At 38.0% G+C, this 25,595-nt stretch overlaps 2 protein-coding genes across 4 annotated transcripts in view; one reads left to right on the top strand and one right to left on the bottom strand.

Moving 5' to 3' along the window:
- The window catches only part of LOC126853858 (box A-binding factor-like), a 58,702-nt gene that overhangs the window by 6,249 nt on the left and 26,858 nt on the right, over positions 1 to 25,595 (bottom strand). For all 3 annotated transcript variants that reach the window (XM_050599938.1, XM_050599937.1, XM_050599940.1), the window contains 4 exons: positions 19,357 to 19,765; positions 17,922 to 18,941; positions 7,704 to 7,837; positions 6,760 to 7,071 (listed from right to left, as the gene is read on the bottom strand). In XM_050599938.1, coding sequence (XP_050455895.1) covers positions 6,760 to 7,071; positions 7,704 to 7,837; positions 17,922 to 18,941; positions 19,357 to 19,765 — 1,875 coding nt within the window. The remainder of the gene's footprint in view (positions 1 to 6,759; positions 7,072 to 7,703; positions 7,838 to 17,921; positions 18,942 to 19,356; positions 19,766 to 25,595) is intronic.
- LOC126853888 (uncharacterized) lies at positions 222 to 1,150 on the top strand. Its single transcript, XM_050600006.1, has 2 exons — positions 222 to 362; positions 642 to 1,150. The coding sequence occupies exons 1-2, from the start codon at positions 245 to 247 to the stop codon at positions 857 to 859; spliced, it is 336 nt and encodes a 111-aa protein (XP_050455963.1). The 5' UTR covers positions 222 to 244; the 3' UTR covers positions 860 to 1,150.

Here is a 25,595-nt window from a genome sequence, read left to right as displayed (position 1 = left end):
ATAAAAAAGTTATAAGAAGACAAATATCCCGTTTCCGAATTTATGCTCCGAAATAAATACACTTATCGTGAACGTTAGCTGTAAATATTATAAATCTTAAAGTATTAATAATTATCTAATTTTTTACGAGTTGCGATGCGGAATATGAAAGTATATATATATATATATATATATATATATATATATATATATATATATATATAAAATGAAAATAACCAGAAATGTGAAGAGTGGATCAAGGAACATGGACGAGCAAGAGGAGGAAGGATGCAGGAAGTATACAGACGACGAGGGAAGTATGGAAACGGACACGGCGTTATCAGAATTTCCGGCGTTTGCCGATAATAACGCGAGGCAACCCGGTATAGTGTCGCGCCATGTGCCGCGTTAAGAAAAAAAAAAAATGCCTACAAAATTATTTCTATAATGACAAAAAATTATTAATTATTTCGGAATGCAAAAGTTATCTCGCCATAAATGTGTACCATTTAAATGGTACCAAACGAACTTCGAAACTCGAAGAAATATGGGGAGGACGATATCCCTTTCGTTGTCTAAATCAAAATTTGCGAGATCTTCTGCAGAGATTTTCTGAGATTGATATAACCATCTACTAAACAATGTTTGTTTGAATCCGCGAGAATCCCCGCGTCTCATTCTAATAGAGTTCGAGCGAGCGCGTCACTCGATGACGGAGAAAAATAAGAGAATTAATCTCGGGTTACTCGATGGAAAAAAAAAAGGAAAAGAAGAAAAGCAAAACGGAGAAGGAGAAAGAAACGAGGAGAGGTCGGCGTACGCGAGCAGCACATCCGGCAGAAACGCCACTGGGAAGCAATCGGATATTGTATGTAGGTAAGCAAGAAGCTGCTGATGTTCGTCCGCGAGTCCTACGAACTCTCTCGTAGAGAGCCGTGTGTATCATGCACACGCGGGTCGAGTTGCATTCTCGCGCCTGCATGACGCCACCTTGACCCACAAATACTAGGTTATTAATTGTCGGATTTCATCGCCACTCTCGCGAGAATTTGCGAGTGCAAATCAGAAGGTTGCGACAATGATATCTTTCTTTTTTTATCGCAGAGACGTCTGCGGGAAGTCTTCGAAAAAAAACATACATATATGTAAAGTGTATGTGCGTATAGTGGAATTATAACAATGATCTAAAATATATAATATTATTCTAAATATTGTATACACATAAAAAAATATAAATAAAAATATATGTTACTAAATTAATATTTAATCGTGTCTCTTTAAGTGTAATTTACGACGATCGTGAAGTTATATGTTTACATGGAAAATTAGAACTCGCTTTCTTTCCATTAGTGCTATATCCTCTGAATCATTAAATTAGAAAATTAAATTCGAAATGCTCCGATTGCTCCGCGTCATTTCATGGTGTCTATAACTTGGCACGCTGTTCTCGAAATATAGAAGAGCGTCCGTAACTAGATATGGAAGGATGCGAGGAAAGCGGGAGAGAGAGAGAGAGGAATTAAAATGCGGGCATTGAGTTACCAAACCGACACGAGGACGAAGAGGTCAGAGGACACGAGAATCTTCTCGAGATAGGGAAGGAGGAGGGGGGGGGGAGGGAGGAGGCAGCGGAATCAGACTTGGCGAGCAATCGGATATTATGTAGCGAGACGTGGCTGACGTAGCCGAGTATCCTCTATATGGAATATCCTCGCTAAACGTACAAGGGTTCACGTTGCGCATTTTCACGCCCGGACGACGCCGACTCCGACCTTCGTGCGACCCCGTCGTGAAACGACGAGAGAATTCGCGCCGTTAATAAAAAATATCGGAGAGAAGTGATGAAGGAACATTAAAGGAGAGAAAAATAAATAATGGAGAAGTGACGCATATTATGCTTGTACAATATATCGCTTAAGATCAAGCGCGATAAATCGTATTGTGCCGTATTATTCCTCGTAGGCGAATTTAATTTCACAGTTAGACGATTATATACTGGCGCGATAATAACCACCGCGTTATCATCGCATTAACATTCTTGTTCACCTGCGCTTTTGTTTCCTTCGACCGCTCGCCAATCTGCCCTCGGCTTCACGATACTTGTTATTTCATACTGAGAAAGCTCAATCAATTTCCCGACGCAGTCTATGTACCTGCACGCCCCGTTTGCCACAGGTGTTCAGGCACTCCAATTGCCATTGTTTATTTATGACTCTTCGACCTTTCTATCATTGAATATCCAATCGTCATTATGAGGATTGAGAATTATTTTTTCGTCACGAAACTTTTGACCATTTCAACAGTTTTATTATACTTATATAAAAATTTAATTGAATTGAAGAAACGGAGACTGATAAGATTGCTACGTTAATTTTATATTCTGAAACGTGCCGATCGTAAATGCAGATGTAAGTGAAAAAAAGAGGTGAGCTGTATGGTTTTAAAAAAGAAAATTTTCAGATCAATCCTTCAGATTAATTTACGGACGGCCACGTGCACGGTCCTTTAGGATGATGCAGGCTCTCGCGCGGTACTCGCGGCACCGACGTTATAACGACGTATACGAAAACATGCCAAGAGAGATGCTCCCTCCTTTAGGTAGGCGGGGAAATACGCGTGTCTGGCGCGGTTAAACTTAAATACATGATGAACTCGCGGACTCGAGATACTCGAGGTCGCGGTATGTTAAAAGGAGAATTTCTATCTCTCTCTCTCTCTTTCTCCCAGTCTGCCGGAATAGAGTCCGCATGATGCGGCATGTACAATCGCAGACTCTAGTCCCTGAAGAACCACTTAAGGTCTTTTCAAATTCTCCCTCTTCGATACATCTTGGAGATGCGCATCTCGCCATCTCTCTTTCTCTGAATATTTGAATTTAAATATTATTTTCATCTCTATTGCATACAATTTTTGTTAATCATATTATAAATAAAAATGACATCATATAGAGGATCGTCATGGGCGATACAAAAATTAAAACAGAAACACTTGTCTCGAGCATGGGAAGAAACATTCGTAGACGCGGCATCTAATTCGTTTCCATGCGCCTTGAGTGTTAAAAAGAAAGCAAGATATATTTTTTGCGATAAAAAGAAAAGAAAACGTCAAAGATACTCTCGTCAAAGACACTATGAGTATTTCGATGAAGACAATTTAAGATTCGGCAAGATATATTTTAAACTTATACATTTACTCCTCTTGTAGCGAAACGAATTTTTACGTCACGCGGATAAAAAAGTCGCGACCTCCGTGAACCTCGGAGGAGCCAATATTTTATCTTGACGTCATTATTAGTATCTGAAATGAATTCAACGTCGCGAAGAGACGCGTTCAATTAATGTTACTATGTATTCGCTGTTATCAGGACAGCGAGTCTTAATTATTACCCGAAAACAGGGAAAAGAAGAGTAATGAGCCGCGCGTGATATCGTCCACTTGGTCGTGAACTTGAGCTTGCATAAGAGTCAGAATTAATTGCGAATGATAACGGAGGAGGTATTTAAAAAGAAAGCAAGAGATTTTGCATTTTAATCGAACTACTTATCCTCTACGTGACACGCCCGGCGAACGTGATATTTCATCGCCACGAATCCTCGATCGAAACAAGAAGACACACACATCGCAATTTTAATTTACATTAGCTTGAAAGAATGATATGCCTTTGCCGCGCTTATTTCACTGGATATTTTATAATCCGTAGTATTTCTCAAAGACAACAGTGAATCCAATAAATCTCTTCTATTTGTTTTTCTACAGATGAAGTCTTACAAGCAAGAGAACATTTTGGCAAAAAAAAAAAAAAATTCAATGGTAAAATCGCGATCGGATTATCTCGGAGAACAACGCGACGATATGCCTCTTCCATTTCCGATACTGTCAGTTTCGTGTCACTGACCGGTTTTAGATTAGATACCTAAGAGAGAGATGTTACGTCTGAGGAATATACACATTTATGGTGGAATTATCGCAAACCGATGCGCCCCCGCTAGATACAGCCCTATCATTATTACCACTTTCCTTTCGCGCGTTAACGCAACTAGATTAGGCCCGTTCGTACAACCTAGATCATGGTCGTATCAATGTTCGCTGCCTCCTTCGATAGCGCGCGTGACGGGAACAGGTGCCGCGGACGACGACGAGACTCGGGGAGGGAATCTGTATATCTTAGGACTCCTTCGCCGGCTACTGCGAAGCCCGAAATTGTAGACGATAAAGAACAGATTCGCAACTCGAGAATCGCGCGAGAAAAATCGCCGCCAGACGCTTCTATCAAGTGAAAGGACGAGAAATGCGCTCCGGGAAATTAATAAATATACATATATTACTGATTTCGAGAAAAAAAAAAAAAAATAGATATATTCCCCTATTCTACGAAAAAAAAATCCGTCAATTTACAATTGAATTTTTATATGAGATAAATTTTTATATGAGATAAAAATAAAATTTAATATTTTTTAATTAAGATGATAATAATACAAATTATTTTAATATTACAAATGATCGATTATATGAGTTAAAAAAAGAATTCATTGTGTTTACTAGTTAATCCATTTTTGACGAGCCAACAAGATACAAAAAACCGCGGATATCGCCGACTCTCGTATGTTATAAAATCGACAGGTCAGCACAGCCAGCATGACCGACCCGAGTGCGAACGATAAATCTTCGGTCTCTCAATAACGAATATAAATTTGTAAAAGATATGTACCACCTATCTCATCGATCATCCGATATTGATTTAACGTTATTCATAAATAATTACTACGGTGCAAACTAAAAAATAGACGCGCTCGAGAAATATTGCCAGTAGGGCTGACGTAGGACCAAGTAAGGAAAAACTGAAACGCGATATTCGAGAGTCTGGTCTGCTGGGACCGCCCTAATTTATTAGTGAACGAATTAGTCACAACTATGTGTGACTATCCGTGCCACCGGGATCGGGTGAGCCGATCGCTCTTCGATTTTTCACGAGTAACGAAACATCGAATCCTTTTACCTTATTATTTATGACGACAGCAACACGACACGCCGTCGATCATTATTGGAGCTTAGCTTAACGTCAATTTATCATGTGACAAAGAAGGAGGAATAGTTCTCATTGCCCGAAATTATATAAATCGTTAGAAAATTATGAGAACAGAGTTCGACGAACAAGATTATCATCTAGTAACAATCTAGATGATTCGTAGTAATACAATTAACAGGAAAGTTTTATCTGAAAAAAATTAATGATATAAAAATAAAATAATAATTGGTTGAACAAAGTTCTCAAATTAAAAAAAAAAAAAAATGGATAAGAAAATAACGTGTGTCGCAAGTGCGGAATTCGAGAGTTCGACGAAGCGTGTGCGTGTACACGCCCACCGATCTCACGCTTGACGATATCCACGCGCACGAAACCGAGAGCTCGCGTGTGTCGCTTTAGCGCCGGCGTTTCATTTATTTCCGTACGGACGCAGATGCGCGCGACGAAGGATCAGTCGCATCAAAGGATACCGTCCACTTTAGGGTCGCATGCGGCGCAACACGGCGACAGGGGCAGTCTCTGGCTTCTCAAGGACCACCATGGATGAGGGGTTGCTTACTGATACTGATCGGTCACTTGCAGCTCGCTTACGTTACCCTGCACTTTGCGGTTTCGTGTTACGAAATACTCGGAAGAAATTAATTCGAGAATGTGTCGGAATTTAGGAGAAAAAACGAGGAGAAATATATTTTAGTTTATGAATCTCGCGGATCTCGTCGGATTTGTCCTTTTATTGTTTACACTTTTATTATTTATCCTTTTGTTATCGTATTATTTACGATTTATTTAATATAATATATTTAATCAATTTATATTCTGAAATATTTAATAATGAACTAAAAATATTGCGAGTTTAATCATATAAATGCAAAAATATGTGGATTAAGAATTATTATAAAAAATTATTTTGTATTTTTAATAAGATTTTCAATACTTCATAAATGTAAATAAGAAACTGTCATGCGTGCGAGAAATATTTAATAAAAAAAAAATTATTCCTGGAGGATGGCTTAATGACAGTCATATTGATGTGCTATGAAATAGAAGATAAAGATTCGAACGTATATCACAAAGCGCTGGGATTACGCGTGAAAAAATGATATACATCCAGCAAACAAGTCGATGATTAATAAACTATGAAGAATGTTTCTCGTCAATTTCAACGAATCGAATAAAATCCAGCACACGTTCGCGTTATCGCGAAACTGGCCGATTCCCGCGGTTTTATTGCCGGAGACACGAACATCGCGATTTGATTAATCTAAGTCGTGAGAATACGCGGCGATCACTGCATACATCGATGAGATGAATTTTGAGAAGCGATACAAGTAAATCCGTTATCTTTGCGCGGATTTAATAAGGATTCTTCATGATCTCTTTCGTGACGAAACGAGATTATTAATTCACTTATAATGTTATGATGAAATTATACGATCCGCCTGCTTTAATCAATTTTTCTTATTAATCCTTTTAATGCCACGAGAAGAAAAAAAAAATCAACCTTCTATTCTCATAAAATTGTGTGATAAATAAAAAAAAAATTATTTTTCTATGAAAAAATAATCTCGCATTTTATTCCACAAGAATAGCACATTAAGAGGATTAATAAAAAAATTCTTCTACTAATCCTAATTTTAAATCTAATCTCATTACCTAACCACATCATAACTTCGCTCGATCGTAAATAAAAAAAGTATTAAATTGCGCCTTAATATTTAATTAAAGTATTAAAGAAAAAAAGAGGATAGACTCACTTGCAGTTAGGCTTGCCGCGGCACTGAGTTGCGTCGGCGCCGTCCCGGAATTAACTGTCTGCCGTTTTGGAAATGAACCATATTGCGTCGTCAGTGGATCGCTCGTGGGCGATGCGTACGTCCAGGAAGTGGCATCCACGACGGCGCCGGCGGTGCCGGTGGTATTTTGTTGAGATGTCGCGTAAGGTGGACTGTAACGGTACGATCGCGCGCCAAAGGGCTGCGAGAACGCCGGCAGGGATTGATGAGACACCGTACCCGAGGATTTGCTGCTGCCGTAATCCTCGGCGATGGAAAGACCGCTGCTCAAACCTGTCGAGAGAAGGAGACAAAAAAAAAAAGGTGTATGACGAACCGAAGATCGTCTCAAAGCGCTACGGGGTGTCCTTTTAATCGCAGCTTTTCTTCATCCATTTTTTCTTTTTTTTTTTTGGGGGGGAAACGCAAACTTTTCTTCTTTAAAATGTCACTATGGAAGTCTTATTTACTGCGCATCAATTTTCAAATGAGTTGTATATACCTTTGTAGATCAGATTAGGAAATTCTGTGTCAAAATCCACTTGAAATTGTCAGTGTTTGTGTATGATTGAACGATAAACAATTAATCATAACTAATCCTAATTAAATAAAATTAATAAAGTTATGATAATATATAACAATTTTGCATATATATATATATATTTCTGAATTCTGCAAAATATAATTTTTACCGAAATATGACATGTATATGCGATTATACGCGGAAAGATTTACAAGGAGAGAATGAAAATATTCTTTTGTATTCTAGCAATGAATCACTTTACAAAAATTGCAATCTCTTAAAAAAACTTCTAAGCGTCTCGATGACTCGTATGGAGGATTATCGTAAGGAATGCTGGTAGTCCGTCTAATATGGGCAAGGACGTAAACTTATCGCGTCAATTATCTCCGCAGCAGATACATACCTTGAGTGTTCCAAAGCTGAGGCGATGACGCCAGTTCCGTAGGACTGCTTGTCATGTAAGGGAGGGCGTAGGTACCCCCCGTGGCAGTCCCTATGCCCATCGTGCTCACGCCGCTCATCGGCCGATACGATTGGCTGTAACGAGAAAAAAACATATTATATATAAGACAAAAACATTCAGGCTGATCCTGACAAATCCGATGCAGAGTAAAAAGCAAAGTAATTAGTAACGATTATAACAGTAGCGAAATTTAATTACTAATGACCAACATTCTCTCGTCTGCTTAATAATGACAGTGCTAGGGATTTGAAGAGTTGTTGTTTCAAATTATTTACGAAAAACTGAATAAATAATTATGTAAATAATCGAAGCAACGATCTCGCTCGCGGCTCGTGCGCCTCGTGTTTCGCGCGTGGATCACGTCCCGCGCGAATAAATACGCCCCTACCCATGGGATTTAAAGCGGCGTGATCGAGACACCCCGGAGACTTACTCTTGCTTTTTATTGCGGGTCACGTGTAAATGTATTGCGTAATATAAATTACACGCGCTTACGTCGAACGCGAGTTTGAAATTAGAATGTCGTAAACACAAATTGAATATTGGTCTCGTTTCCTGAAGCGAACACGTGGCCGCGTACCGATGACAGTTGCCGGGCCGTTCCGCGTCAGAGACACCGGAAGGTGACTCTCGCGGGGGAGAGCGGAAGTCGCGGTTCGACTCTGCGAATGCGGGCGCGTGCCCGAAAGGGGCACTCTTCACCCTCTCGACTAGTTCTCGTTGCGTGTCTCTCTCTCCCCCTCCCTCCTCCTCCCCCCCCCGCTGCGGATGACCCCGCATATAAGTGGCCGGAACAACACGGCTACTCCATTACCTTTTTACCATTATGCGACGAGTTGTTTATACCTGGTCTCGGCTCGCCGGCCACTCGAACGCGGCCAGGGGTCTACCTGAAACGAAACGGTATAACGAGGCCCCCTTCTGGGGGCGCGACGAAGTGAGTTATGGATACCACTTAAGCATGCTTCTCTCTCTTTCTCTCTAAAGCGTATTATCTTGTCGGCGAAGAATGCGGGCGAGTCACCCAGACGAAGAACTACCCCCCAAAAAGTTCCGGCAAAATGACGTTTGCCCGGAAGCCAAAGTGATGACGTGTCAATTAGACTCGGTCTCATATCAACTGAAACGCGTTGTATTTAAACACGCTGACATCCTTATTTGTTTATCCACAGTGCTTCTGGCAACTATATAAATATATAATATAAAATATATAATTTTATTCTCGTTGCTCTAGCAATTATATTTTGATATACATTTTCTTATCGCGGTATCATTTGAACGAAACAATGAACATCGCTAGCCTCTTTGTTCGTAATGAGTAGAAATGTTTCTCTTTTTTTATTATTATTATTGCGTATATAATTATGCGCGTGCATCGCGCACGTGTACTTTATCTCCGGACGCGCATTAACGTGTTCCAAACAAGGTAAAGAAGCGCGGCCCGGCTTAAAACAAACGAAAGCACCGTCGTACGTTCGCCGTGTGATGTCAATACGGATGCGACCTTGAGCAGCTGCGCGGTACTCTGGGCACGTTTCTGCATACCGGTACGTGTCTAGAGGCACACCTTCGCGATGTCCACGATTCCCGTGATGCTCTCTTTCACGGTATCCTCCAAATCTGGCCGTCACTTAACAGAAGAGAAATATCGATAAGCGCGTACGCGCGTCGCAAGAATTTCGAGGCACGAAAAAAAAGGAGAGATGAAAGCGAGTGTGCACTATATGCACTATATGAGTATTATATATATACGTATACAGCTTAACAGAAATTTTAATAATCTAATGAAGATAAGAAATAGTAATAAAAATAATAATAGTAAAAATAATAATTTTTAGCTTAAAAGTGAAAAATATAAATTTTGACAATTTAGAGAATATAAATTCGATTAATATTGTAGCTTGAATTTTTAATTTGAAATTTCATGTTTTTTCTTTAGCATATGCGATTGGCACGTGAGTAACTATAGGAAAAACTGCGACTCGCGTGCAAAAGTGCATGGCCAGCAATCAGCAATATTATATACCGATTCGCCGGCAAAGTTGTACCGAATATAAAATTTGCAGCGCAACAACGAGGGACATTCGACACCAAATGTGATCTGACCCTCGCGAATTCTGCTTAGGCGATTTACATTTACGTAACATTGAGGCAGGTTATGACGTAAAGGTCGAGTATTGACGACGATTGAATTATAATATTTTCAGCGACACACGAATATAAAATATAAAGTAGAAGAATAAACGGAAAAAAAAACATTCATCAACGCGAGTAAAATAATTAAATTCTTCCAATCATTATATGACGAATACTTTCGTTTTGCATTCCGTAAAAATTCCAGCAATACACCGAGAAATCTCGCATAAGCGTAACTTATTTCTATACGCATTATCGTTAGTAAAAATAAGCGGTCGCGCGAGTACATTTTTTTTTTCAACGGCGATGCGCAAATACATGCCTCTAACGGTTTCGATTGTCTTAGGATGTGTCGTACATCTGACACGAGCTCGACGGGCACGAGGATGCGTCTTAAGTGCATCGTACTTAACGTGACAGAACGTCCATCCGATGCAATACGAGACCGTTCCTCGTGAAAAACTGGTTGCGCGTATCCCGGATGGTTCGCGTATATCAAGTGCAACCGGGTACTTTGTAAACCACTAAATACGAAAAAGAGAGAGAGAGAGAGAGAAAGAGAGAAAGAAAACGGTATTAGACGGGCACGCGCTGCGTGCAATTACACGCTCGGTGCAGCGATCCGTGCGATCCGCGTCCCGCTTAATGCGTTTCGCAATGTAAACGACCGACCGATGGCGATTGGTACGTGTTATATAGACGCAAGGAACCTTCCTCCGATAAAACTATAAAAGGTCACGTGCGTGAACAGATCAGAATAAAAAATATATACCGCATTTCACAAATATTATGGTATAAGCTGAGGTGTAATCAAAATTAATCGTGAATCTAGAAAACATACTAAAAAAAAATATTCGTGCGAAAAAAGGCAATATTCCTTGATGTGACGCGATTTAATAATGATCTCTCAATTAAGCGAGATGTAACGTCATCATTTTTAATTCCGATTAATGAAACCTCGATTGTTCTATGTCAAGTTAAGCAAGAGTGCGCAAACGAATGATTGTTTTTTTCACTGCGACAGGGAGAGAATTTTCTGCGACTTCTATGTATATTTTATAGGGCGGTTGGCAGGCAAGCATGATGATGGCCTAACGTTGAAGAAAGTAATGCTCAATGACGTAACGTCATACTAACAGGAATCGAGAGCGACTTTATGGCCGGCGCACGGACGTGTGCGTGCACGCATATTCTATGCGTAACGGCTGCACGGGGAGCTCAATAGTGGATCTCGGATTTCTTCTAAGAACCTCCGCCGCACTTTTATTTAATTATCGTTGCCGACCGTAATCTCCATCTCGAACTCTTCCTCTCACGCGAGATGTAACAATCGCCATGATTATTTAGACAATTGGTAAGAGATCAATGTGTGAGATCGACTTGGAGAATTTCTCTTGACAAATGATATACTAGGATTGGAAAAAAAAAAGTACAAGTCAATAATAAACTTATCGCTGTAGAGAGGAGTTAATTTGTTTCTTATTTTAATGAGATTTTTATATCTCAACTTTTCGATCGTTCCCGAAAGGAATTCCAGATCAATCCATCGCAATTAGCGCATAGCGCGGCAAGTTTATTTAATAAATAAGAGATAAATGCGTGGCAGATATTACGCCATTTGTATTTGCCACCGGAGAAAGATGTAGGGTTCCTCACGGTCGAGGAATGCGAATTTCGCGAAATCCAATATAGCGAGTTTAATGTCGACGGGGTTATAGCCCTGCTGCCGTAGGACTATCTGAATCCACCGAGCTGATAAGACGCTTCTCACGATGGCCTGCGAAAGAGCGGGGGAGAGGGGAGGGGGAGAATGTTGCAGGCAAAGATGAGCACGATAAATCTACGAGATGAGTAAACGCATCGGATAAAGAGGGTGAGTGCGCGTTTGTTCGACAGATATCGATTCGAAAATCAATACGATTTGGAATTCCTTGACACAAATCGATAAAATGTGATGAAGCTGAATTTTAAAGTGTCAGAAATTGAATTGAATGCAAAAGATTCTCCCATATTTTTATTTTTTTTTTTTAATTTTAGAAATAATGAATAAAATTAGATCTTAAGATAAAATGTCATTAAGATACTCAAGTGATCAAGTGAGAAATAAAATTACGTTAATTATTTGAATTGCTAAAAAATTTTAATCAGATATTCTGTATCAAAATAATTCTCTCATTTTCTCTTGTGATAAGTTCCGCTTTAACAATCAAGGCAGAATTCTATTTATATTTTTATGTTCTAGCATATATATTTTAATGTATGTATTCTAATCTATATTTTATATACAGTGTATATTTTCCTTCTTTAAATTGTTTTCTGTATTATACGACATGTAAGATTATAAATAGAATTCTATGCTGAATTCTGTCACGAATTGTACATTTTTTTAAAGCGAGCTTAACTCTCTGTTATAGAAAATACAGTGAATAAAAAATATTATATATAGGAAATATTTTAAGTTATATATATATGTAAAGATGCGTGTCGTTTCGAAAATCTTGTAACACGGTAGATATCTCGTATGACAAGAGATAAGAAGGGCAACATTTCTTATTTGCTTAGCCACATGAAGACTGGTTAAGATATCATAGCTGATCTTTTTATACGGTCAGGGTTGTATTACGGAGCATGAGAATAAATCACGCTAGTGTGTGAATTTAATATTTGCATATGTAAGATGCATATTTGCATATATATAAGAAAGTAGTGAACGAAAAACTTTCAAAAAATAAACGAGAGTAAAAATTCGAAAACATATGTGAAATGTATCTTTCGATATATAGAGACATTTTCAATTTTAGTTATTTGTAAATATAAAATTATCACATATGGAATTATCGACTAACGATTATGTGAATGCAAAAAGCTAAATATAAAGAGCGATAAAATATATATGTATAATCTCGCAGAAGAATCTTGTGGCATCTGTGATTTTACAGAAATGTTCAGCAAAATTTCAGCATACTAAATATCAATATCGAAGTTGTAAAATAACGCGATATTTTTTTCTTCACGTCGCATTTATTCGGCTGCAAGTTGCGCCAATTATCGGTTCGTGCTTTATTTTTATTTTAACCAGATGCGATAAAATGAAAGTTTCTCTCTCTTTGAAGAAAGTATATATGTAATCGATGGAGTCAAAAAAAGGAGTGTAAAATGGCAAACTGATTAGCCTATATCAAGTGCATGTATGTAATACATGTGCGATTATTAACAGACAAACAGAAAATAAATAACAAATTGTAATACGATTGACGTAAAAAAGCGCGCCGCGAGAAAATAAAATAAATAAAAATAATAATTTGCCATATAAATTCACGTTTTTATAAATTGATAGCTATTTGTGTAAGATATTTATTTCATCGTATTATTAGATACAATATTAAAAAAAATATATATATATATATATATATATATATATATATATATATACACTAAAAATTTGAAAAATAAATTATAATAAAAAAAGATAAAGTTATCACGTATAATTATCTTCGTAATATATAGCGGTTGCATAATATATCCCTTCAAATTTTATTCAAAATTTGCGTAAAGTATATGATCTTATTTTATCAGGATTCAGCTAATTCCATATCACGTTATAAATAAACAGCCCATACGAAGTGTCACTCGAGAAGATATAAAAATGCCGAGTATATGAGACACAAAGCGCATGCGTTATAAACCGTTTAAAGATTTGTCGAATTTCTTATTATAAAAAGACTCACTGCATCTTAGCGGGTGTGACCGGTCGAGATTGATATGCTCCGATATGTATCTCCTTTCCTCGTCTCTCTTCCACCGTTCGTCCTCCGTTCTTTCCGTTTCGCAAGAAATGAAGATGTCAAAGAAGAGAAAAAAAAATGATGATGACGTGAAGGATAAAAGAAAGTACCCGGGAAGCCCCGTATCTGTCACCGGGCAGACAAGAACTGAGCGCAATATAATCTAACGGCATGCACGAAACGTCGAGCCGAGTCGGAGCAGTCCGGAGGACCTCGCTCCGAAGGTGGTCAGGATTTTCCCCTTCCTTCCCTCCCCCTCCTACGAATCCCTACAGGTCCACCCGGTGGGGACCCTCTCCTGTCGGCGACGGACAATTATCCCCACTTCTATCATTCTTTTAACGCGCCTCTTCCCCTCCATCCTACTTATCGGAGATACATCGCGTCGGCGATCGCATTTCTCTCGCACTACGTCCCAACATCGTCTTCCCCGACCGCGCCTGTCACGAGGGCATCCCCACCACAATGTGATCGACCACTCGAGACGTCCCCCACTATCTGAAGGTTCTCTCCGTGGATTACGCCTCGTTTAGCGAACGAACGCTCGCTTTTGTCCTGCCCGGAGGGACCGCCGCCGCCGCGACGCCATGCACGTGCAGACGATGGACTTTCTCTTGTCTATTGAAAAAAATTCTTCGATATGAGTCATGAAACTTTTTCTGTTTTTCTGACCATATCGAATTGTTCTTTTTGTATATCATCCATCTCGTCTGTTTTGTTCAATGTAATTTCAATAATAAACATATTGACATAACATATTTTGTAATTCATTTTTTTTCCTATATTTTTTTCCTATGGACGATGTCTGAATTAATAAATTTATAAAATAAGATTAATTCTCAAATATAATTCTATAATTCGATAATTTCGATATGATAATCAAATATTAGTTATATTGAATATTATATATATATATATATATAGTTGGATATATATAAAATAAAATCGAATATGAATTATCCCGAATGACAAGCAATGCTTGTTTCAATCGCTTCGTTTCAAATGGAATCTACCACGTGCCACTTCCGCCGGCATGCTCACATCGAAAGACGACCGCACGTGGACATAGGCGAAGAAAAACAAATGCTGGAATCACCTTCAGATGTAGAGACAACTGTGTATATTGCACGCGTGTCTCGTGATACTTGTAATTGTTTTAAACGAAAAATTGCAGTTACGTATAGAATATTTATGTCTCTTTCATTAATCGATATTAATTTCAAAACTCTTTTGAGAGGAGAGACAAGAAACTATCCATATATCACAATTAAAATTATCTGGATATGAAAGAGTAATATGTCAATAAATGTACGCTGTGAAAAAAATTCAAAATAGAAAATAAATAGATTATATAATATGAGCTTGTTCTAGTACAAAGGATTTCATCCTAAGCGATTCGTAGAACTCGGTGGATGTATTTATGAAATGTAAACTCTCAAATAATCTACGCACACAAACTTCCCGCCACTATTAATGATTCGTTAGTTCTCGAATTTCTTTCTTCGTATTATAATTGTATAAATTATGATTTAACTGAGATTTTAAAAATTGATATTTCTTATGATTATAATTTAATAAAATTGAAAGATAATTATAAAATCTATAAGGCTACTTATAAGATTTTAAGACTTATTCCAGAATCTCTCTGTAACTGATGAGAGAGAAAGAGAGAGAGAGAGTTCAAACTTTTGCTTTTATTTTTACTATAAATATTTATTATCTATAATTGATTGATTCTATTAATATAAATTATTGCATTGTATAGGGGATAGTTTAAGTAATCCTGTATCTCATACTAGATTGTACGGCGTATTGTTACATTTTGTTAAATGATAAACTATTACAATAATTAAAAGATTGATGTCCAATAATAACGAATAACTTTTATTCGATGAATATAAATTTGAAATAAATTTACATAATTATACGATTGCGTAATAGGAACGATCAATTTCTCTACACTGGCGTAATCTTCTCACATCGGTCACAAAAACAACGTCAAAAAGAAGCGGATCGCGCGCGATCTGCACTGAACTTTCGATACCAAATTTGAAAGGTCACGGCCCCGTAACACGTGTACAGTGCGTGAGTAAATCGACAAGTACGAAATTCTTAAACGCAGTTCTCTCTCTCTCTCTCTCTCTCTCTCTGTCTTTCTCTCCTCTTTCTTTCTTCTCTCTCTTCCACTCCTCCTTTTTTCTCTCTCTTTCATTTTATCTTTCTCCGTCTCGATTACATTCGGAGCGATGAAAGTGAGCGCGGTCAGCCGAGCGATCTCTTTTCGTAGAATTGCGGAATGGCAATCGATGGGAATCTATCAGTCAATCGCATTGATCGGTCAATAAATCCTTATCGGATGCAGATTCAGCACATCAGATAAGACTGGCTATACTGTGATCGCGGGGAAATAAATCGCGGAATTGCGATAATACAACCGCTATGCATCGGGAGTTATCGGGAGTCACCGTATATTAATTAATATCGATAAATTCCTTGCGCGGAATTAATTTTTTTTTCTTTTCCGCGAATCGATAGTGAAGCGCTGCAAATTTTTTTTATTTACCAAAGGTGCGTTTCTTCCCTTGAAAATGCCCATTTAAACTCTGTCACTGCAGTAAAGATAAATCCAGCGGTCATTGTGTGCGCAAATGCGCGTCGATCAAGTGAATCAACACGAAACCTTGGATTCATGACGCACGATGTCTTCGATATTTTTGCGATGCGAGCAATCTGTCTCGTTCCCTTCCCGGAATCGGAGGATGGCAAACAATGCGATCCGTGGATCATTTCAATCGGTGAACGAACCTTCGTCATCGGCAAATATCGGATACCAAGAGAAAAACGCGAAATTCGGACACAAAATCATATCTCATAGTTTGTTATATATTTACCGCCATCAATCTTTCTTGGCACATTTTTCTCATTATTTAAATTTTTAAAAAACATTAAAAATATTTAATATTAATTATAATAATATAATTAATCGTATCAATTATTGTTATTAAAAATATTTTTATATATAATAGCATTAATATAGTCAAACCAAAAAAATATAATTCCAATGTGTGTATCGAATTTTTTAAGAAATAGCTTAATATAAAAAAAAAAAAAAAAAATTTTATCAGTGAGAATATAAGTAAAAGAAGGAAAAAAATAATAAATATTACAACAAACTAATCGACCAACGATCGAAATACTGCATCGCTCATCGGCTCGCGTTGGAATAGTGTCGAAGACGACCGTACACACATACACACACCTTAGGTCGTCGAGTATACCTAAATTCTCGAAGGCTCGTGCCCGAGATGAATCAACAAACACGGCGACGAGAGTGGGGACAACCTTCGCTTTCACATAGTTGTTAGCATAGGGCTGAGCGATCGTCATAGTCTTCCACCGACGGTCTCGCTTTGTTTCGGCCTTGTATCGCCTACGCACACAGCCCTTCGCGAAGCGAAACAGCCCTTAAGCCCGCGAGTAAATATTTTTGCGCGCGCGCGATAAAGGTCGCGTACATTTGTACGCAACGGCTTTAGCACGTTTCATCGTACCGCCACTTGAAAGAAAATTATTTTTCGAGGTTGAAATTTAAATCGCACGTGTGGATAAATCAGCCAGTCATCTCCGGTGATTAATTATTGTATAAACTAATTATATTCATTAATGCATTTTTTTTATAAATATTATATGAAAGTGCCGAGTTCATTTCCATTTATCTGACCGCAGGAGCAGACGATCGAAAGACGTATTGTGACTTTGCAGTTTCTAATTGAGATCTTATTTTATACACGAGATACGACGTGACACATACATCAGATTATATCGTCTCGTAGACGGCGGCTCAATCAATTCCCGGTAAATCTCGAGGTGAATTTCGAACGAAACTATTTTCTCGCGAAATAACTGTAAATCTCGTAGAAAAACGTCGCGACGATGTCAACGAACGAGATGCTGTGCACAATAATAATTTGACGATCTGCTCTCGCTTAGAATAGCAATATCGCGTCTCTGCGCTGCCTCGAAGAACTTCGTATTTAACACTGTCTTATTCACTGACTCATACCAATTATTTTATTTATCACACTTTAAAAAAATTTGTCTAGAGATTAAATTTTTCTACGACAAGAATCGTAGCGTCGTCATTGACGGGAGCTAGACGATTTTAGAATCAATTCGCTCACACCTGACATATTGTCATTATCCGTGACACCCGTTAACGATAACGATAAGGACTAACCTGGAAAGCGGACTGGGCGAGTGCGGTGCGGAGGAGCCTTGATCGTGCTGATCCTGATGATGATGCGGGGTGCCGGCGGTCGCGTGATGCGTGTAGATCGAGTCCATGTACAGCTGATCGGAGACACGCTCGGCCTCTTGCAGTCCGTGATTAGTCTGCACCGACGGCGGTGGCTGCATGGACGTGAGATGGGTGAAGGATTGCAATCTGCCCTGATCACTGGGGCTATAACCAGCTTCCTGGGCCTGTCGATGTGGTGAGGATAGACCCTGATCATCGTGCGGACTGTGACTGGAGGTCGGGGAGCCACCGACGGTTCTCACCGACGGCGAGCCTCCGCCGCCACCGTTGCCGTTACCGCTACTGGTCGCCGGGGTATTTCCACGAATCTGATGTTGCAGGTATGATTCGTCGGACAGCACGTCATCCAGATGATGCGCTGTGTGATGATGATGGTTACTGCCACTGTTGCTCGATGTGGCATTTGACGCGGCGAGATTCGTGAAGAGTACTCCCAGATAATCACCCCGCGCGCCCCTCATGGCCGCGGTGATGCCGCTCACACCTCGATCCACGTCCTCGTCGGTCTCTTGATGATGCTGGTGCTGCTGTGGATCCTGCAAATGACGGTGCGCGGATGATAGAGCGATGACAGCGTGCTGATGCATCTCGGACAAATGATGATGTGACTGTTGTTGTTGTTGATGCTGCTGATGGTGATGATGATCCGTCGTCGTCGGCGAGAGCGTTTCGGTACCGTAACGATGCATCGTGGAATGAGGCATGTGACTGCCGGAGCGGCGTCCTTCCGATGCGACGGAAACCTCCGTCGAGTGCCGGTTATCCCCTCCCTCGGGAACTGGGGCCTCTCTCGCCCCGAGCTGAACGTACTGCTGCTGCTGCTGCTGCTGCTGCTGCTGTTGTTGACGGTGGTGGTGCACGTCATGTTGCTGTTGGTGGTGCGTTTGGTGGGACGGCTGCGAAACCTGTTGTTCCTCTCTCATGTCGCCGCCCCCGAAACTTTGAGGATTAAAGAGAAATAGAAAGGACATTTCAATTAATGCTTAATTGAGAAAATTTCGCGACTTAATAAATTGGTTTGTCGATAAATTAAGACTCATCAAAATGATAATATTTCTTGTCGAGGTTTGATTTAAAAATACGGTTTGTACGGAAAGCAAGATTATTTGGCCTATAATATCTAAATATTTATATTTTTTATCATAAAACACGTGACACACTTTTGTTCACATAAATCTTCGAATATTCGATATCATTTTCTTGAAATCATAATACGAACGTTCCAGGAAAAAAGGGAAGAAATTTAAATACCAAACCGTTCTTCTGCAAGATGCCAATATAACGGGGTGCAAAAATGATGAAGACATCCATTCGTCCTAATATTTAATCAGGACATTTGCCCCGGCTCACTCACCTCTGGTGGATTATGTGCGCTGGATGATAGCCCAGCTCGTGGAGGGTGTAAGTGGCGTTGGGATCCTCGTCGGCATGACCGTCGTTGGCGACAGCGGCGACGGCGGCGACCGCAATAGCGACTGCTTCGGCACCGGTTGGCTGTATCATGACGCCATTTTCCATTTCCGGCTGTCCCGCCTCCAGCACGCCCACACCGCTCTCCTCTCCGGTCTCCTCGTTCGCCACGTACGTCGCCAGCTGTTGTTGCTGTTGTTGCTGCTGCTCCTGCTCCTGCTCCTGCTGCCGCTCGACTTCGTTCTCGATGACGTCTTCGCTCTTTATCGCCGTCACCGCCTGTCCCTCCTCCTGCTTGACGACTGCCTCCCTGGTGGACTCTGGTTCCGTGGCCCCGACATACTCGATCAGCACTACGCGCAAACGAACTTGTTGACTAACTTGGTCGATATATTATATGTTAATGTATTTGTCCTTAAAAAGGAAAACCCTAACTTAGACTACGTGTCTAAAATCCATATTTGCGCTAGAAAGAAAACAAGCGATATGAGTTTGCAATGACGTGTTTGTCTTAAATGTAAACAATGATATCAATAGAAAGTTTATCTTTATTGTTATTTAAAATCTTTCAAAAATATGAATTGTCAATATGTGTAAGAAAAAAAGAATTTCCTTTCTTTTCACTTTATGACAAAGGAAAATTTATGACTTACGTGAAATAGAAAGTTCAAGATAAAATAAAAAAAATAAAAAAATAAAATTCAAAATTATACTCATAAAGATAGAATTGACATTTTGCTGACGCAAAGTCTCTTCTCTTATGTTATTTCAATTAAAAAATGTTTAATGATAAAGATGAGAACGTATCATATTATCATTTCGTATTATATGTTTGGTCATAAATTGTCTATTTTGTAAACAAGTATATATGATCGACAATACGTGATCATATTACAAGATCCCGAAATCTAGATCCATATACACGATTTCGCGTACTATATATACTAAATATATATAATTATATATAATTATATATAATTATATATAAATATATATATATATATATACACTAAAATAATATAATTAAATGCACATCTCTATATACGATATCGTGAAGCATACAATTATAAACGAAATGTTTTAGAAAAACTCATTCAAACGCTTCGTCCACCGCGAGGCGCATCTTATCGAAGATCCGCGTCGCACTATCAAATATTTCGGAATCCGCTTGAAAACACTAATCGGTTTTTTTTTCATTCTTATCGCCTTTTTATTCTCAGCGTGTGATAATTACGATTTTACATCTGAATTTATCGTGACTTTTTTCTAAAAAAAATTCTAAGCATGAAGCCAAACATTGGAAAGATTTGAAAAGTTTTTAGAAATGATATATTTTCTAAGAAAAAGTGTGTTCAAACTGATTAGATAATTTGTCCTTAAAATTACCGTTTCAAATTTTACATAAACGCAATATTAAATTAAATATGAATATTTATTAAATATTAAATATCAATTAAATATTATATTAACATAAATCGATGTAACGTAAGACAAACAGAACATCTTGCGATTCAACCTGTCGCTAAAAATGGATGAATTGTTTCGACTGCAGGGTCCGTCTTCTTTTGAATGACCACGATCGCATAATCGCGCAATAAAAATCGAGAGCGATCGAGATTCGACAGAGGCGTAGGACACACGATACGATGACACCGAGAAACTGTTGCTAGCCGGTGCGTTACAAAAATAACTACATATGCTCTTATCTACGCGACGTTAATGGTGGCGCACGCACTCACGCATTCACGCACGGACACTGCTGCGTGTACGAAGAAGAGCAAGAGAGAGAGAGAGAGAGAGAGAGAGAGAGAGAGAGAGAGACAGAGATAGAGAGAAGGAAAAAAGAGGCTTAATAAGGGCAAAAAGAATGATTTCGCGAGCTGTTATTTCTTTTTCTCTCTCATTCTCACGAAGATAAAAATATTTTTAATCATCGAAACCATAGAGATCATAGCAGGATCAAAGAGCGTGATCCTAGTCTTCAATTTTATCAATAACACTGGTTTATATTCGATATGTACAATTTCCGAAAATCTCTTCTCTCTTCTCGTGCCTCTAAAGTTTAAAACTTTGAGGTATACATCGGTCGTACGTTTCAATTAATTAGAGCAGAAATGCGACACACTGCACGTACGCACTCGCGCTCTCAATAGACCATTGTCTGACCTCGAGCGATGCAATATGGGCCGATCGTGACGATCTGATGCGTAACTCGATTGTCCATGCGGCCGCTGAGTAATCGGTGTGTCGCGTGAACGTGCGGCACACGAAACCTCAGCAATATCACGTGCGCTGCGCAAAACCGATCTGATCTTAACTCGTGACTATATGCTCATCCGACAAAGTCCAGATATCATATAACAATAATGACTAATATATATGTATTTCTGTACTTAGAAACTTGCGCGAGGTTTAAAGAAAAAAAAAAATGATCCGAACTATGTTGTATGAATCAACGAGCATTCGGCCCACTCCGAGATTTTATATCTGAGACTCTGTTATTTTCTTTTCTTTGAAAAATAATTGAAGAGAATTATTGAATCTCTCTGCTACGTCGCCAAAGATTATCGGCTCCATTTAATTCATTCATTTCTTTTATTCGAAATCTTTCAGCGTAATTATTATACATATATATAATTTTTAATATATATTTAAAAAAAAAATTATATATGTGTGACTTTAATCGAGATAATAAAATATCCTGAGGAATTAATGAATCGATTTAGCGCGCCAAGTTCTCATTCAAATCGCAATATCATCCTTGAAGACGGTATATCGACCGTTTAACATTGAATCGACCTTATTGACATTACCTAATCAAATTGGAAAGGTCAGGCTCGTTTATCTGGCCGTTGCCGCTCGACGAATTTGATTAAAAAACATATTTTTGCGTAAAAGGTCCAAGTACAATTCGTTTCGACTCAATTAGATCGGAGTAATATAAATAAAATGTATGTACTAATACATAGGGTGATCTGGCAAATATTATCGCTAATATTACTCCGTCAGATTATTTTTTTAATATTTAAAAAAAAATAACAAACAAATTGTAATGAAAATTTTATTTGATTAATGAGGCTTTATTTGTAATAATAATAATATATTCACTTTCAATTTATTTGTATTAATATATTCACTTTTAATTTTCTTTAAATAATCAAAAATTTTATATTACATGCAAATAGTCTTATTTCATTGTGCAGTAATGATTAAATGTATTTTCCATATTTTAATTAATTATAAAAATTTTATTTAACAAAAATGCCAAATATTAAATGAAAAGCTGAATGTGGCTACGATGTATGTAAAATAGTGTGTAAGTATTATTCAAATGCAAAACTTCGAATAAAAGACTTTTAAAGAGATCGACGGAAAAAAATTAGCCGCCCCATATTATCTGCGGCGAGGAGATGCAGAGAGCCGCGACCCCGATTAATCATTCGATAAAGAAAATATACTCGTCGGGCCGACGACAGCGAGAGAAGGACCTTTCCCCATTATTGCAAGAGTAAAACGAGCAAACGATCAGCATCGACAAAGAAAGGCGACCGCGATCGGCTTCGATTCCGCAACGGTTTTATTACTTATTCGCGCATTTCATCTTATATACATACTTATTCATATATTCTGTATGAGATCAATATATGTCTCGTGTTTTATATACCTATATATAAAAAAATTTTATAATTAAAATGTATATCTCCTTTCTCACATGCTTTTCCGTAAGCTCTACGATCCCGTAAAAATATCTTGTAAAAAGAGACCGGGTGCCGGGTCATTCTTTATATTAATATTTCACAAGAGGTCTCTCTGTTATCTTATCTTTATATAACTATTTCAAATACTATATACTCTTTAAATACTTGCTGCATTATATATATATATATATATATATATATATATATATATATATATATATCTTCTTCATTTTCATCGTCTTTATTTTCAACATGCCGGAATTCATCGGAAATTCTGTCGATCGTTACAAGGTGCGTGCAATACGATGCGTTTGCAAATTATCGATGCACGGGAGACGGCGTTGCGCGTTTATTATCCGAGATGTATACACGCGATACGAGAATCGGCGATGTCGCTCCTGAACGGTAGCCAAGAGAGCGAGTTTCACAGAGTGGTATAGACGAGCGGAAGAGGTTTTGTACATCGAGGCCAGAGGTTGTCCTTATCTTTCAGACCCCCACAAAAACAGTCTCTGTTATCCGCAATACGAACGCAATGTGTGGTGTGTGTGTGTGTGTGTGTGTGTGTGTGTGTGTGTGTGTGTGTGTGTGTGTGTGTGTGTGTGTGTGTGTGTGTGTGTGTGTGTGCATATACATATATATATATATATATATATATATATATATATATATATATATATATATTATATGTATTATATATGTCGATGCGGTTTACGACGAGATTTTCAAAGATTGAATGGCCTCTTTATCTCTACCTCCCAAATCCTCATCTTCCTCCTTCTTCCTCCCGTATCTTTCTTCTTTCCCTGCTCGATGAAACTCGTAGTAGCTCACGATCGACTCTCTTAGATAGAGATAAGATAAAAATCGACGATAACACGTGGGAATCTTCGGAATTGCACATACTCATACATTTTGTCTTGGAATCGAAGAAAAAAAAAAAAAAATAAAAGAAAATGAAAGCAATTTTCAAAGATACATATTTCGCAATCTCGTTAATATATTTCCTTTCTATCCGCATATTGGAATTTGACAGGAAAGGTAAAGTAAGGACACTTTTACGTATCGTTTTAGGCGTATCACACGAAGGAACAGGGAGTGCATTGTGGGTAGGAGAGGAGATGAGACGCGGCCGTTGGACTAAGTATGACGCTCGGCTGGATGCGTTCTGCCTATTTCCGATAAGAGGAAGGCCAGGTGTTCTCGCGCACAACGTCTACAGGAGCGACGCGTTTTCCGCTCCGCAATCCGCATCGTTGCTCGCAAAAGCGATAATTTATAATTGATGACCGACTTTTGCAAAGCACAAGGAATGATTCACGACGATCGATTCGTCATTCCAAAAAGGCACGTATGAAAACGATGGAGAAAAACCAATGTGCCAGCACATGGTACAACCGCGGTCAATTAAAAAAATCATTTAAAATGATATTGAATTGGGAAGGGGGACCATCTACAGGATGGGCCCAAAATGTTTCGGCCAAACTTTGAGATAAGAAATTCAATTCTGAACAAAAAATGTTCTATAAACATGGGTGGAAAAAAATGCTTCCTTAAAATGTTAGCGCCCAAAAATCTCTGAAATTAGGATTATTTTATATATTTTTACAAATATCAGGGAAAGTATGCGCTTTTCAATAAAAGTATGAAAAAACACTTTTTTGTATATTTGAAGCTGATTATCTTAAAACCTATGGAGTGTACCATAATCATTTTGAAAATATTTTAATTTTCTACAAATTTTGATATTTCTTGATAAAAAAATTTTTTCACACTTTTCCTAATATTTGCAAAAATGTATAAAATAACCGTGATTTCAGAGGTTTTTGGGCGCTAACTTTTTAAGAAAGTATTTTTCCACGTTTACAAAAACCTTTTTTTTGTCCAAAATTAAATTTCCTACATAAAATCTCATAGTCTAACCGAAACGTTTGTATAATCAGAATGCCTTTACCCAAATCTTGTAAAAAAATTCCTTGATGTTCCAAATATCTTTGTTCAAAATTCCAAACAAAAAACTATTTTAAAAACTTTTTGGTGCAATTTCCTAAAATAAATTTTTATATTGTACGCGTATCCTAATGTAATAAAATTTTAACTCATACAAAGGAAAAGCAGTTATTTAAGTTTTAAATGCTAGGCTTACAAATGTACTGAAAAAAGGAACTAAACTAGATTTCGTTAAAATAAAAATTTTTAACTTTTATATTTTTGTTTTTTTATTACTAAAAACAAAAATAAAAAATATATACTGCATATTCAATATTTTATGTCAAAAAACAGAGAGATAGATATATATTTAAAATATATTTTAAACACACATAATTCACAACTTGGCTTATCAACGGATTATAAACATAATAAAGAAATGATTAAAAAAAAGATTTTTTTTTAAATTCGCCCACTCCTAATAAAATTTCATGAGTATTTCAAGTTTTTCATATTTATCCAGGGAATAGACACCTTAATAATATATAATTTATCC

Source organism: Cataglyphis hispanica, chromosome 13, assembly GCF_021464435.1.
Source record: "Cataglyphis hispanica isolate Lineage 1 chromosome 13, ULB_Chis1_1.0, whole genome shotgun sequence".
Lineage (NCBI taxonomy): Eukaryota > Metazoa > Arthropoda > Insecta > Hymenoptera > Formicidae > Cataglyphis > Cataglyphis hispanica.
The sequence above is the reverse complement of the archived record's forward strand: the minus strand, read 5'-3'. Positions and strand labels throughout refer to the sequence as shown.